At 53.7% G+C, this 14126-nt stretch overlaps 1 protein-coding gene across 2 annotated transcripts; it reads right to left on the bottom strand.

Moving 5' to 3' along the window:
* Nucleotides 1-301: 301 nt before the first annotated feature.
* GATA5 (GATA binding protein 5) lies at nucleotides 302-11372 on the bottom strand. Of its 2 annotated transcripts, XM_048963509.1 has the most exons (8): nucleotides 11196-11372; nucleotides 11020-11068; nucleotides 9673-10278; nucleotides 7547-7713; nucleotides 2782-2907; nucleotides 2090-2177; nucleotides 1337-1461; nucleotides 302-741 (listed from the first exon to the last, which is right to left on the bottom strand). In XM_048963509.1, exons 3-8 carry the CDS (start codon nucleotides 10190-10192, stop codon nucleotides 592-594), a joined length of 1176 nt encoding a protein of 391 aa, XP_048819466.1. In that variant the 5' UTR covers nucleotides 10193-10278; nucleotides 11020-11068; nucleotides 11196-11372; the 3' UTR covers nucleotides 302-591. The 2 variants fall into 2 exon arrangements, with proteins under 2 accessions (XP_048819466.1, XP_048819465.1); XM_048963508.1 differs by having other exon boundaries at nucleotides 11020-11372.
* Between the last annotated feature and the right edge of the window lie 2754 nt (nucleotides 11373-14126).

Raw genomic sequence — 14126 nt, 5'->3', positions numbered from 1 at the left:
GGTTTTAATCATTCTTGTCATGTGGTTTGCCTAAAATAATAATAATAAAAAAAATTCTTGTTTGGAGCTGGGAGAGGATGAGCGGTGTGTTTATTTCATGTCTGACTCATCAGCTCGGTGTTGGTACACTGAATGCTTCAGAAGCTAACACTCTATAGAGATGTTCGTTTTTAATATAAAACAGTAAATGTTTAAAACAACCGTTGCTTTTCTTTTTCTTTCTTCTTCTCCCTGTTGTGGCCAATAAAACAGAAGGGAGGCCACACAGTTTACATTTTAATAAAATTAAGTTATTCGGTGCCACGTTATTACAGTCTTTATTGGAAAGTGGAATAAATTGCACACAGAGGAGTCATAGGAGGGAGAAATCACTGCGAATAAACATAGATTCTGGGATGCGTTTATTTGCTGGTTGCATCTCAAAGGAGGACAGCTTTCCGGGAGGAAAAAAAGACAGCCTCAGGGAGGCCACCCTGGGTCTCCTCGGATGGGGAGGAGCTTTCTGGGCACCCCATCCAGCCGGCGTCTTCCTCCCACATCCTCCAAGAGAAGCCCGTCCCGCGGTGAGCCAGGCTGCGGGCACGAGGGGTTCTATGCGAGCGCCAGGGCGCACCACGAGTCCTGCCGCAGCGGCACGCTCAGCCCTGGCTGCGGGGCCATGCTGCTGGGAGAGAAGGGGTAGTCCTCCGGCTCAAATTTGAACTCGCCGCCGGCCAGCGCCTCGTCTGACTGGCTCTGCGCCTGCCCCAAGAGGGAAGGGAAAGGTGTAGTTAGACAGCAAGTCGTTATCGTGCTTATCCTAATGTCGTGGCAGGGCTCCGATAGGTCATGGGCACAGTATGTTATCCATCGTGCTAATTAGAGGTGACCAGGCCAGCAAGCATGGAGAAAGCATCCCAGCACCTGTCTGCATTTATTTATTGACAACATGCATGCTTTAGACATCGCTGGGCACGTGTCTATTTTTCAAGAGTGTAACACAGATCTGATTTATCTGTTTTGGACAAAAAAAATCTCACCTGCATGCATGTCCAGCTTGAGAGGGCTCAGACCCTGCACCAAGACAGGACAGGGCACCAAATGCCCATCTGCAGGTTAACTCTGAGCCACTTTTTCCTCCAGAAAGATGAAACACCTCTCCCACCAAACAAATCCTTAGAGTCTAAAGCACAGATAACATACGGCCTTTTCCTGGGAGCTATAGAGCTTTCCACCCAGGGTTGATCCCACTGGGTCACTGGGTGGCCTCTCAATGCAATGAGCAAATTGCTTGGCCTTATCAGGGCACCCAGGTCAGCCACAAGGAAGCCTGTGGGGCACAGCTCCTGTGCCTTACCTGGGACACCGACACAATGCCCTGCCCGGGGTACTGCGAGGTTGTGCTGGGCTCCGACTTTAAAGTGACCGTGCTGTCTGAGTTCGTAATGGAGGAAGGGGAGTTCGTGGCCGAAGTGGTGGATCCTGCAAGAAAAGGAGTACAGAGCAATGAAGGCACATGACAGACACAGCTTTATTCCTAAGGAGATCTGCATTTCAATAGCTAGCTCTGCACTGCGTGGCACAACGGCACTGCTCTCATTCTCCACCATCAGGGCAATGCTTTGTATTTGACTAGCAATGCTTAAGGGTTGGAACTAGAAGACCTTTAAGGTCCCCTCCAACCTAAGCCATTCTATGATTCTATGCTTGTGAGGAAGGAAGGAGAACCCATTCACAGCCCAGCAGTGCCACTCCTTCTATGGCCCAGAAGGGCAGATGCTGAATGTGTCCCAGTCCCTTCTGGACTCCCAAACACACCACCCCAAGCCCCAGCTTTCTTCCTGTTGCCCGTTGTAGCTCAGATCTGCTTGAACACAGTACTGTAGGGCTGGAACCTGGTGCTCACAGAGCAGGAATCCCTCTAGGATCATGATACCAACAAAATTTTCTACCCCACATCCTCCTCTCACTCGAGGACTATGCCTAAATGAAGATCCTAAAGCAAAAGGATCAGCGAGAAAAATCACAGTATGATTTTCTACTTTGCATAACTTCCTGCTGAGATGAACTGTGCCCCAAACCCCTGGGATGGGTGGGAGCAGCACTGTACCTGTTGAGGTTTTGCCTTTGGTAATGTTTTTTGGCTTCCTTTTCCTCGTCTGGATGCTTTCCTTTTTCATGGCCAGAGGTCTTGGTACCTTGACATTCATAAGGTTTGGAATGATTAATATTGTGTTTTACTTAGCTCCTTCCCGCACACGCATTGCTTTCCTATTTACACGCTGCAGCTCATGCAATGCACCTAAAGTCCTTGTCCTTCACTACATGCTATTTTTCTCTGCAACAGGCCTTGGCTGGAAGATGTATAAGGCTAACAGCTAAGGCTTTCCCACAATTTATTTTTTCCTTTATTTCCTATTTTCCTTTTCCTGATTTATTGGTGACCCTTATGAGAGTGCACTACTAAATTAAACTGATGGCCGGGGCCTACACGACCCGGAGGGAGCAGTCATGGGATAAAGAGACTCGAACCTCCATGGCAGAAGCTTGAAGAGATCTGCATGGAGGAATGAAGACTTCTCTTGGCTGACAGACATGGTACTAAAAGTTTCCATCCTCTGCAAACGAGTATTATCAGCGTACCTCCCAAGTACCTCCCATTTACCCCTTCACCTCATTCTGGGTAACCTCGGTAGAGGTCTCATAGCACTGAGCTATGGCTCTTCAGGCTCTGCTCCCTGCAGACCGGTGTCCCAGACCCAGCAGGAGGGATCCCATAACCCAGCACACCCCTGCCCTCACCCCATGGAGCTTCATGTACAAGCCGCAGGCGTTGCAGACGGGCTCCCCTTCGGCGTTCCTTCTCCAGAGAGTGGTGTTGGTTGTGTGGCAGTTAGTGCAACATAGGCCAGCACGTCTCGATGAGGACTTGAAAGCAAGCAAACAAACGCGTGAATGCACACATAGAAAAGGCAAACTGGGGAAGTTTCCTCTCATACAAAAACAAAATCTCTGTCTACAGTGATTTCCTGGAAAACACGGAACACGCAATGTGAAGATAGCAAAATTCAGATGAAAGAAATTGCATTCAAATGAGATCACTCCAATTTGCAAGCGCTTTTTGCTTAAGCTCAATAATCCTGGCAGAATCCTCCCAGTCCATTTCACAAACCTCCAACGAGTGCTGGGAGTGATCAGGATCCAGAGCACAGTGCATATATCTCAGACGGAGACAGAAGGAAGATACCTAGCAGGCTTTCAGTTCACAAACAGCCAAAAACTGCTGTTGCTTTAAGTGAACTCCACTTCTGTTTCTCTGCACTCACAACTACCACTAAAGTTAGCAACATCCCAATTAATCTCTTGTTTAAGACAACTGGAATCAATTGGCTGAGCTGAGCAGAGCTGAGCTGAACTGGCCCATGAGTGGACCAGCAGAGTTATTTTCTGCATGTCTCACAGATAATCTGTTCCCTCACAGGCTGCAGAAACACCACGCAAACATTAACTAATTACATATTTTGTGAGTGCTGTGATTGCTGGCTCTGCAACGTTAATATTTCCAAACGAAGAAGGGAAATATTCTGGCAGAAGCAGCAAAATCATTTCTAACAACCGTACTCCAAGCCACTGGAAAATCCACAGGTCTCTATATACAGACGTGTCAGCTTAATAGGTGTTTCATTTCAACGTCTCTTAGCACCTCACACGGGAAATATTTTAATAAGTGTCCCAGTGATCTCAGTAACATCACGGCCTCTCTGCATTCAGGTGTGTGAATACATTATTCAGCCCTGAGAAGAATTACTCTGATTCCTCTCAAAGGCACACGATAGGCGATGCAGGCAATAAAGAATTCCCTGTTTGTTTATTTTTCCATTATACCCTGCAATCGTAAGTAATCAATATGACAAATGAGGTGGGGTGAGCAGGAATAAAAATGAAATGTTTTCACAAGGTTAGCAGTCAAAGAGAGATCAGCATTGAGTTTCAAGAGACACCAGTGACGGGCCCACGCTTTGAATCAGTGGTTGCAAAGTGTTCTCAACAACTATTTGCAAATAATGGTATTGCTCAGAAAATGGTTTGGCTTTCAAGAAATAACTGGGCAAAAATAATAATACGCTGAGGTGTGAGCTGACAAGCTGTGCACAGAGGAGGTCTCAACAACTATTTTTGTCTGTAACATGGGGCATGGTGTCACAGCATGTTCCTGGACCTGTTTTAGAGCTTTCTTAAAGCCTTAGAGCCTGTGCCATTCACCTCTGCAAGCAGGAGGGCCCCCTGCATAGGTGGCCACCCAAAGGTGCTCAGCACCCCACACTGCTCCTATAAGGGCAAGGCCCTGAGGTGCAGCTCCTGCCACAGGAGTGAGGGGGAATTTGGAGCCTGGCATGGGCTGCTGAGATCTATCATCACCTGCGGATGGACAAAGGCCAATGCAAAGCGCTTTGGAAAGCCCCGAAATTTCTGGGCAGGTCCCTGGGAGGGAGGAACACACTGTCCTGGTGTCACACGGTGTTGGGCTATCTGCTGAGGCATCAGTGCCTGCCTGTGTTTGCATCGCCTGCACAGCAGACACCATCCTCCATGGCCACACATTACACAGAAAACCCAGAAGCCCTATGAGAATCTGTCCCTACCCTACAGCTTGCCCGTGTAGCAAGAAAAAAGACAGTCAAGGCTGCTTTTGCTCACTGAAGGACGACGGTACAATACATTATTGCTGGTTCCCAGCAGTTCCCCTAAAAGAAAGCACATTGCTGCCTGCCTCCACCCCACTGCCTTTGTACCACTCTGACCTTGTCTAGGAAGTTGTTGACTTCAACATTGTGCTCCAGTGTTTATTTATACAAATGCACCGTACACTCAAACAAAAACTCTTCACGGACCCGGCTTGACAGCCAAGTGCTGCTGATAAGCTCGAGGAACCATGAGCTGGTGCCTATCACATTAACTGTGCGCAAGTGCTGCTTGGACAGCTTGAAAAATTCGGATCCAGCAGGGCAGGTCCCTCCAAAGGGAGGCCCAAAGCTGTAGGAGACTTTGCTTTGCTTGCTTTTCAGAAGTACGGCATGATAGAGGGCAGCTGATGGCAATGTGAAAGTGTCTGCAGCACATATGATACATGGAACTAGCGAAGACTCCAAGTCACTGAGGGACATGGTCAGTGGGCACGGTGGTCACGGGTTGATGGTTGGACTTGATGATCTTAACGCTCTTTTCTGTCCTTAATGATTCTATGATTCTAAGTCAGGATGGTGTGGGAGCTGCTGGGCACAAGACTGGGTCTGTCGCCAGTGCTGCTCCTGCACTGGGAAATGCTCATGGGCATTGGCACCCAGCGCCAGGAGCTGCTCCGGTGTGGTGAAGGTGGTCTGGCTTTTAGGGCTGAGTCTAAGGTATCATCTTGTGAAACGTATCAATAAACTTTGGCTAGGAAGATCCTGCCTAAAATAAAGTGATGCTTCCCTCCTCCTCTCAGAAATATCCTTCCTGCTGAAAGCCACCACGCTGTGCGTCCAGATACAGACAGAAGAAAAGCAGCTGTCCCTGCTGCCATCATCACAGAAAAAAAGAAAAAATGGACTGCAAATGACAGGATGACTGCATGAGCTGCAGGCACCATCTGCACTATGTGCTCTATGTGCCACGTTGTGCTCGCTGGGGCCTTGCTCTGTGAAAACACAAGTTGGAATAACCACGGCACAGCGCCTGCTTACAGAACAAAGGTCGTAACGTAAAGGGCAAAAGAAACCCTTTTTCCTCTCTGTGCCTATATTTCATTGTTCCTCATTGCTCCTCCAGCAGCGTGTTTCACCATAGGCAGCCGTCCCCCATGGGTGCTGCAGAGAGGCTGTGAAATCATACGACCCCGAGCCCAGAAAGCAGGAAGCAGCTGGGGTGGTGGCTTTGCAGAGCACACCCAGGACCCTCTTGTCCATCGTCAGTGGGTCCTCCTGTCCTCTGCCTTGTTGCAAAATGGAACTGCAAAATGGTGGAGCAGTTTTGAAGTCTGTCATTCCCGAGTCAGAATGGGAAGTCAAAATCACGGCCTCTTTCCTTTTCCATGCAATAAAACGCCATCAGGTATTTCAGCCTCACTGAAGTGTTTCCCCTGGATAAGAGTATCAGTTCTTTCACTTGGGCTTTATCACTGCATTGATAGCCAACATAACAAAACGGCTGGAAATGCTGTGATAATTCCCTTCTCGTCCCTCCGAAACAATCTTAGATCAGAAAACTTTGCTGAAATGTTATGTCAGTGTTACTAAAAAAAAGCCTCACGAGTGCTACTGACTGCCCCGTGCCAATAGCAATGGACAAAATATTGGGTAATGGCAAGACCTGTCCCAATGCCTGGGTGGAAAAGCTGCTCAAAGAGCCCTGGAAATTCAGCCAGTGTTGTGTTTTGATGGCAGGCTCTGAAACGCAGGGTTTGAGTTCGACTTTCAATACACAGATTGTGTTTGCTCCAAAGAAATCACCCGCTTTACTCCGAGATGTGCAGCTCAGCAGAGGCTGGAGCCTGGCGCTGGGGTGTATATGTAACATAATTACATTTTGGTGAGATGGGCAAATCCTACCGGATAACATAAAATGTATCGCAGGAACGCACTGATTTTGGTGAGCTGTCATTACGGAGTGATCTTCCAGAGAGCCTCTGCATGTTTCGTTTTGCAAATAGAACCACATTTCCACGATCAAAAGCGAAATGAAGCATTTTATGCAATCCCAGATTTGTTTCTTATTGTTTCTTTGCACAGAAACTTGTCACTGTTGGGTTACTGCTAACAGTTTGTTTTGTAACACACAAAATAACTGCGGGAATACACCCGAGCAACAGCAAAAGGAACTCCCAGCTGTTCCCCAGCACGGCTCAGACAAACATCCTGTTTGTAATGACTGCTTCTGATGACAAGCTCTGAAACCAAAACTGTTACCACCAAATTTAAACATCCCAAAGTGACTGCACACAAAAAAAGGAGGCTCCTTTCCTCTCTCACCATGGGATCCCAATTGGAGGAAGCCCAACACCATGATGTGGGGAATTAATGCTTTAACGCTGCCGACAAACAAGGAACTACCAAACCCCAAATTCTCCCTTAGGAGGTTCCAGGTGTGGTAACTGTTCCCCATCCTGCTCTCATCGCAACCCGCCTGAGATCAGCCCTGCCTTTTCCAACTGCTCTGCCTGCACGTCCTTATGAAGAACCAGCGCACCATCACTACTCTAATAGGAAAAAAGCAACAAGCCTACGCTGGGAACAAGCTGGGAACAGAGTTGGGAGCAGCCTATAGAGTCCCATACGTTTCCATACTGCAGGGACTCCTCCATTCGCCGCTCCCCCTTCTTGGTGCTGAGCTCCAACCTTTTGGGAGCAGTAATTTCGCAGCTTTGCTCCTTCTGAACCACTCTGGCTGACATCAACAGCATCTATTCACAATTAGACTGAGAATCCAGCAGGCCCTAACACAGAGATGCCAACAGAACGTGCACCAGCAGCAGCCTCCAAAGCCTGCCCCCAAGCCACCCCCAGGCAGTCCAGCAGTGTCCCCTTCTTACCAGCCTCTTCTGGGGTTTGAGCGGCCGGTTGATGCCGTTCATTTTGTGGTAGAGCCCGCAGGCGTTGCACAGGTAGTGCCCGGTGCCATCCTTCCTCCAGAGCGGTGTGGACATGGCCCCACAGTTCACACACTCCCGACCATCCCCAGGAAACTCCTCCAAATACTCTGGAAGAGAGAGCCGAGGTCAGGAGCCGGCCCCATCGCAACGTGCCACCCGTGTATGGGGCACTGCAGGGCTCTAATCCCTGTGCCCCACTGCTGCCATGCAAGGGATAACCAGGAGCTTGCCTCCATCCTGCAGAGCATGGGAAAAAAATATAAATCCTTTATTCTCCCCCCACGACTTCATCTTTCAATATTTTGCTCTAAGGCAAGGGGGATTTTCATCTACCCACACCCAAAAGGGCTGTGGATGCCTCCAGGATGGGAACAAACAGAGTCCATCCATGGTGTTATCCCTTCTCGGGCTGTAAAGATATTCCTAATTATCACCACGGTAATGATGAAGCCAGGGTTAAACGGGGCGCTTTTCCCGACTTCCATCACTGCGCGGTGCTCACCGGGGGCTCCGTGCTGTGCGGGGTCTGCATGGAGGTTCAGCACTGCCGGCCCCACGCAATGCTCAGCAGCCACAAACGGCCCTCCCGGCCCCAAATATCCCCTCACTGGGGCTCCTCCGGGCATTTCTCCTCTCCCGATGGCCCCCGGAGCCGCCCGGCTCCAGCACTGCGCTTTACCCCACAGCCTGGAGAGAACGGAGCGAGCCTCCGATTTGAGAGCAGGATTTTCCCACTTTCTCCTCTTTTTTTTTTCTTTTTCCTTTCTCTTTTAGAAATAATTTCCTTCGACGTGAACGTTGTTTTCTTCCAAAGAAAAATACTCTTTCCCCCCCCTCTCCCCCGCACCTCCTTCATTTTCGGTCGCCTTAAAAAAGATCCGACTGCAAGAAAAAAAAAAAAAAAGGCAAAGCAAAAAATCAAAATAAAAAAAAATAATAAAAAAAGTGTAGATGGGAGGGAAGGAAGGAAATAAAAAAATAAAAAAAGAGATACTGAAAAAAAAAAAGTTAAAAAAGAATTTAAAAAGCAAGCCATAATTCATTAACTGAAAAAAATGTATAGTTTACGCTACTTAAGAGCGGTTTACACTATTCAAGAGCAAAAATAAACGGCACAGAGGACGGCGGTCTTTCCTCCGGGTCCCAAAGCAGCAAACTCGAAGTGCAGGAGACATTTCCTCCCTCGGTTAGAGCGGGGCGATCCGACCCCGCACAACGCAACGGATTTTCCGAGACAAAGAGAAAATCCTGGAAGCGAAGCGCTCCCGAGCATCCCCGGGTGGGAGGTAACGCCAGCGGGGAGGGGGCTGCGTCCCAGCTTTGCTTTGTTCTTGGGGCAAAGATAAGATAATTTGGATCACCGCAGTCAAGATGATAACGTGGCTGAGGTCTTGAAGCGGCTTTGAAAGGGCTTTGCGAGCCGCCGCCGGACGAGGATGCGGGAACAACCCCGGGGAGCATTGCTACAGCGAGACCTGAAAATTGCGTCTGTTTGGGTCGTGCTTTAAAGAGAGCCTGCGGTGTGGGTGCGGGGGAACAGTGCGGGGCTCATGGGTCAATGCATGAACCTCTCCAAAGGCCGCGGGGCGCTGCAGCTGCGGACCTGTTTGGGTGAAGGCGAATGAGGAGACCGAGAGTCTGTCCGAATATAAACTCATTTACCACAATAAATTACTTAAAAGGGTGGGAGCTATAAATCTGCCCCGCTAATTTAAACACAAGGGTAAGTATTGAAGTACAGGCACAAAGTCGATATTGTGGAGAGGAGATATTCGCGGGGGGGTGAGGGGTGCTGGACGGCCTCTGCTCCTCTGTCCTCTCCTTTGAAACGCGTTCTTTGCCCTCCGTGTAACACAAACATACACACGCACGCACAGAACGCTCCGTATAGGGTCAGCCCGCCGTTCCCTCTACCCGAACCATCCTTCCATCCCTGGGTAAAATCTTCCCGACGGGAAACAAAACCCGCGGCGCGGTTCATCCCCACCAAAGCACCGCGCACGGAGATGCTCCGATTCGAACCGAGAGAATCTCAACGCCCAGAGGCGGCGGTGAGGGCGACCTACCGAAGGTTGACCTGCGGCCGGGCAGGGCCGCCTGCCTTGTCTGCAGGCTGTGCAGCACGCTGCTCTCAAAGTGTCCGGCCGTCCACGAAGGCGGTAGCTCGGGGGTCACGTAGGCAGGGTAGGGGCTGGAGTAGGACCCATTAACCGAGCGCACCAAAGCGTTGCCGTACTGCTCCCGGCCCCCGCCGCCCAGCAGCAGGGGCCCCTGGTAGGCACCGTCGCGCCCCGGGGGGCTGCTGCCCGGGGGGCTGTGGGGATACGAGAAACCCGACGGCGGGTGCGGACTGCCGGCGTTGAAGGCGGTGGTTTCGCCGCTGCTCTGAGCCCAGCCCGGAGGGTTGCCGAGGTGGCTTTGGTGCGGCTCGCAGCTTTGCAGGTAGGGGAGCGTCTGCAGCACGGAGGGCACCCGGGTGGTGGGCACGTAGACGGGCGAGCCGGTCGACGAGTGCAGGAAATTGCCGGAGTCGTGGGAATAAGCCGACTGGCCATGGTTGGGGGCGAGGGCCAGGCCCTGATACATGTTCCGTCCTCGGCGGCGGCGGCGGCGGCTGCTCAGGGCCCGGCCGGCTGCGCCCCGACGTTGCCGAAGCGCTCACTCAGAGGCACCTGAGGGGCAGAGCCGAGAGTCGCGGCTGAGCGAGGCCGGAGCACCCCGCACCTCTCCCGGCCCCCGGTCCCCGACCCACCCCCCGCTCCCAGATCCGTCTGCGGGAGACGCCACGGACCCCGGTCCGAGGCCCTTCTTGCTTCCCCTAGTGAAAGCGCCGCTTTCCGTAAAGCAGGAGCTTTCGCTTTATGTATATGCAGAGATTTCTCTCTCCTTTAAGCTTTCCTCTGGTCCGCTCCGTCCCATAGGGTCGACCAAAGAAATCCACTGAACGAAGAGCAGCGCCCGCGGCTCCGTCCCACCCGGCCCCGTCCCAGCTGCTCGGGCATTTCCAAGGATCCGAAAAAAACAGATTTTTTTTTTTTTTTTTAACAAAAGTATTTCCTTTCCCGTCTTTTTTTTTTTTTTTTTTTTTTTCTTTCTTTTTCTTTCTTTTTTTTTTTTTCCTGAGCTCCGGGCCTGGAGCAGGCATCGGGGCCTGGTGGAAGAGCTGGTGGAAGGGAGATGCGGGCTGTGCCGAGGTCCCCGGGGCGCTGGGGCCGGGAGCTTTGGGCAGCGGCTCCGGCCCAGGGGCGGCCCCGATGTCCCCCAGCGGCCAACGCCGCCGTTTTCTTGTTGAAAAGAGAAATAACGCTACCGCGGCCTCCCCGTGCTGATGGAGCCATCGCAGTTACAGGGGGACCTCACTCCCCAAAAGAGCATCCCACCCCCGGGTGCCTCATCCCCATATCGGTACTCACATGGCAGCGGGCCGAGAGCGGAGCCGGGCATGGCCGGGTGGGCATGAAGCTGCGCTCAGACCATGCAGGGAAATCCCAGGAAAATCAGAATAATAATAATAATAATAGAATAAAGTTTATAGGAAAAAAAACCAAACCAAAACAAAAAAACAACGCCAAACAAAAATGAAAACTACCACCACTGTGCCCAGGCCGTGCGGGGCCGGCGCTCCCTCCCCCGTTCCTCCCTCCCTTCCTTCGCCGCCGTCTCCCGTGGGTGCGTCCCCGGCTGCGCCCGGCGGGGAAGTGGCGGCGGCGGCGGCGGCTCCGGCTCTTTACGGCGGGGGCCCCGGTGCGGCCCGGCCCACGTGACGGCCGCCGGGGTAGCCCCGGTCCCGGCGAGGATTGGGCTCCTCCCGGCGGGGGTGTTGGGGGTTGGGATACGTCCCGCCGGCTCCTCTCCCGGCGGGGGGGACGCGCCCTTCGGTTCTCCCCTGGAGCGGGGCCGTGGGCGCCGGGAGGACGGGGGCAGAATGCGGCCCTCGAGGACGACCCGCGTCCCCCCTTTCCTGTTGACCCCCCCTCCCACCTCCAGCCGCAGGGATGGAGGTGTCCGCCCGCCCCCGGGCTGGGGGTGGCTCCCGGCTTTATTTTTTCTGGGTTTCTCCGCTGTCCCAGAGGGAGGCGATGCCCCCCCCCCCCCCGGATCCTGGTTTCTCGCAGGAACCAGCGGGGAACACACCAAGACCTTTCCGACCGGGCTGTCGGGTTGCAGAGGACGTGGCGAAGCGCTTTTCTGCTTCGAGCGAGAGCTCCCGCACTCGTCTGCGACAAACCCCAGAATACTGGGGACGGGAGTCTCACCAGCAGGGCCCCCACCTCTCCGTGCACAACCCCAGCGGCGCGTGATCCCGACGCCGGGGCGATGCTCGCAGTCGTGTCCAGGTCTCAGGGCGGCTCCGACCCCTCGCAGCCCCGTCGGGGCCCTGCTGTCCCCATTCCCTCTGCTCTGCCTCATTCCCGGGGCTCTGCTGTTCCCCGGGGGAGCGCGGCCTCCTCCCTTGCAGCTGACCGCGCAGCAGGGACCCGCAGCGGGCCGGGAAACAGCAGAAGCCTTTTCTCCAATTTTCCCCGTCTGTTCGTCCCCAGGAAGGGGCGGCAGGAGGGGAAGGCGCACTTAAATCCCCGCGTCCTCCTGACCCGGTAATTTGGTCGATTTAACTCTTCTCAGAGACAGGGCAACGGGACCGGTCCCCACCGGCCGCCGGCACGGTCCCTTCCTTCGGAGGGAAAAAATAATTTCGTCATTCTTAGGATTTGCTTTCGGGAGCGGCTGTCGGGATCCGGCCCCGAGCCCTCCCGGCAGCCGAGCTCCGAGCGGTCGGGGGAGTGCGGCCCGGCTCCGCGGGGACCACCGCTGCGGGAAGGGTGGGAAATTTCGGCTCCAAAATAAACCGGAGCAGGAATGCCAGCTATTTCCCTCCGAATAATGCGAGGCAACAGGCTGGGGATCTGTATTTATTTCCTTGCTACGTTCAGGAGAAAGCGGCCGTTTACTACCGTCCCTCGAAACAAAATAATTGTTATACGTATATTAAAAAGGTGCGCTAGAGAAAGAAAATAACAACGGGAAGAAACGTCTCACGCGTTAAAACAGCTCCAAACCCGCGGCAGCCGCGGCTGAAGCACCGCCGGAGCTCCGTTCGTTTCGGTTCTGTGGTTGGGAGCGGGTGAAGCCGTCGGGCTCGGCCGTTGCCCGCGGATGCGTGAGTTCCCAGGCGTTTCAATTACAAAGCGCCATTTAATGGTGATTTAGTCTTGAAAAGATCAAAAATGAATAATAATAACAATAATAATAAAAAACGTGCGAACCGCCCGTTCCTATCGCTTGTGGTGTTCAAATAAAAATAGGAACACTGAAAGAAACGAGGCTATGCTGAAATCCGGGGGCATTTTCGCTAGCCTCACGAAAACCTGCCCGCAGACGCGTTGCCTGTGCGTGTATTCAGCCCGCTCCGATTTAGCACTTTTCCAATCCAATTTTTCCTCGCCGTGGCATCAGCTCTGCCCTGCGGTGCTGCCAACCGGAGCGGCGGGTTCCGAGGTGGCTCCTCCCGCAGTCGCCCCGGGCAGAACCGCGGGGACACGCAGGGCTGCGGGCAGGTGATCCCGCACCGGGGCTTTCCAGCACGAACCCCGGCAGTTTACCGCAACTTTCCGCGGTTGGACCGGATGCGTGTTGCGGGACGAGCTGGGCAAAGCCCGGGGTGCTGCCACCCCGTCCACGCGTGACTGCAGCCTGGGTGTTAGTCCCGCAGCCGATAGTGAAGATGGGGAGACGGTGAGTTCGGGGTGACCACGGGGTAGGGGGCCGCACCCGGCGCTCGGAATGAGCCTGCCTTTCTTTGCTATTTGGATGGTTTTGGAAAAATTCGAGTTGCTCTCAGTGCACGGATCGGCCCTAGGTCCTCCTTCGAACCGGCCGCGGACGATGCTTTAGGGCAGCCGAGATGGAGGGGACGGCGCGGCCGTGTCGGTGTGCCGCCCGCAGCCCTCACTCGGCCGGGACGTGGGATGAGGAACGGGCGGGGTCTCCCTGACGCTCCCTGCACCGCCGAGGTAGCCCCTTCACCCTCCCCCCCCCCTCCCCTCCAAATGCCGGACAGGACACAGTGCCGGCGCTGTGTGGGACTCGAGAGGGACCCGATGTGGGCACAGAGCCGAGCATGAAGTGCCAGAGCTCTCTGCATATCCCCCAGATCCTAAAGAAGTTTAGACGTGCACAAGAAACCCAGACACAAACACCGGGGCAAGTGTTCCTCGGACTCCTGGGAGAGACCAAATCCCTCTCCTCCATCCCCACCCGGAGTTCATCCCTAGGACAGATCTCTGTCACCGCGGCCGTTAGATAGGCTGGGTCGGACCCGTCCCTGCTTTTCCAGGCCAGCGTTCTGCAAGAGGCAGAGACGGTGCCCCCCGTCCAGGCTGGGTCCGAGGAGGGCCGGTGCTTCTCGGCACGGCTCCCGGGGGAGGCCTGACCCCTCCAGGTGAGGCTCCCCCGGCCCGGGACAGACTGCCCGGCGCCCCGGCCCCTCGGCCCTAATCCCGCTCCGGCTGATTTGTGAGCC

This window comes from Lagopus muta, chromosome 16 (genome assembly GCF_023343835.1).
Source record: "Lagopus muta isolate bLagMut1 chromosome 16, bLagMut1 primary, whole genome shotgun sequence".
Taxonomy (NCBI): Eukaryota; Metazoa; Chordata; class Aves; order Galliformes; family Phasianidae; genus Lagopus; species Lagopus muta.
This window is presented reverse-complemented; position numbering and strand designations above follow the sequence as displayed.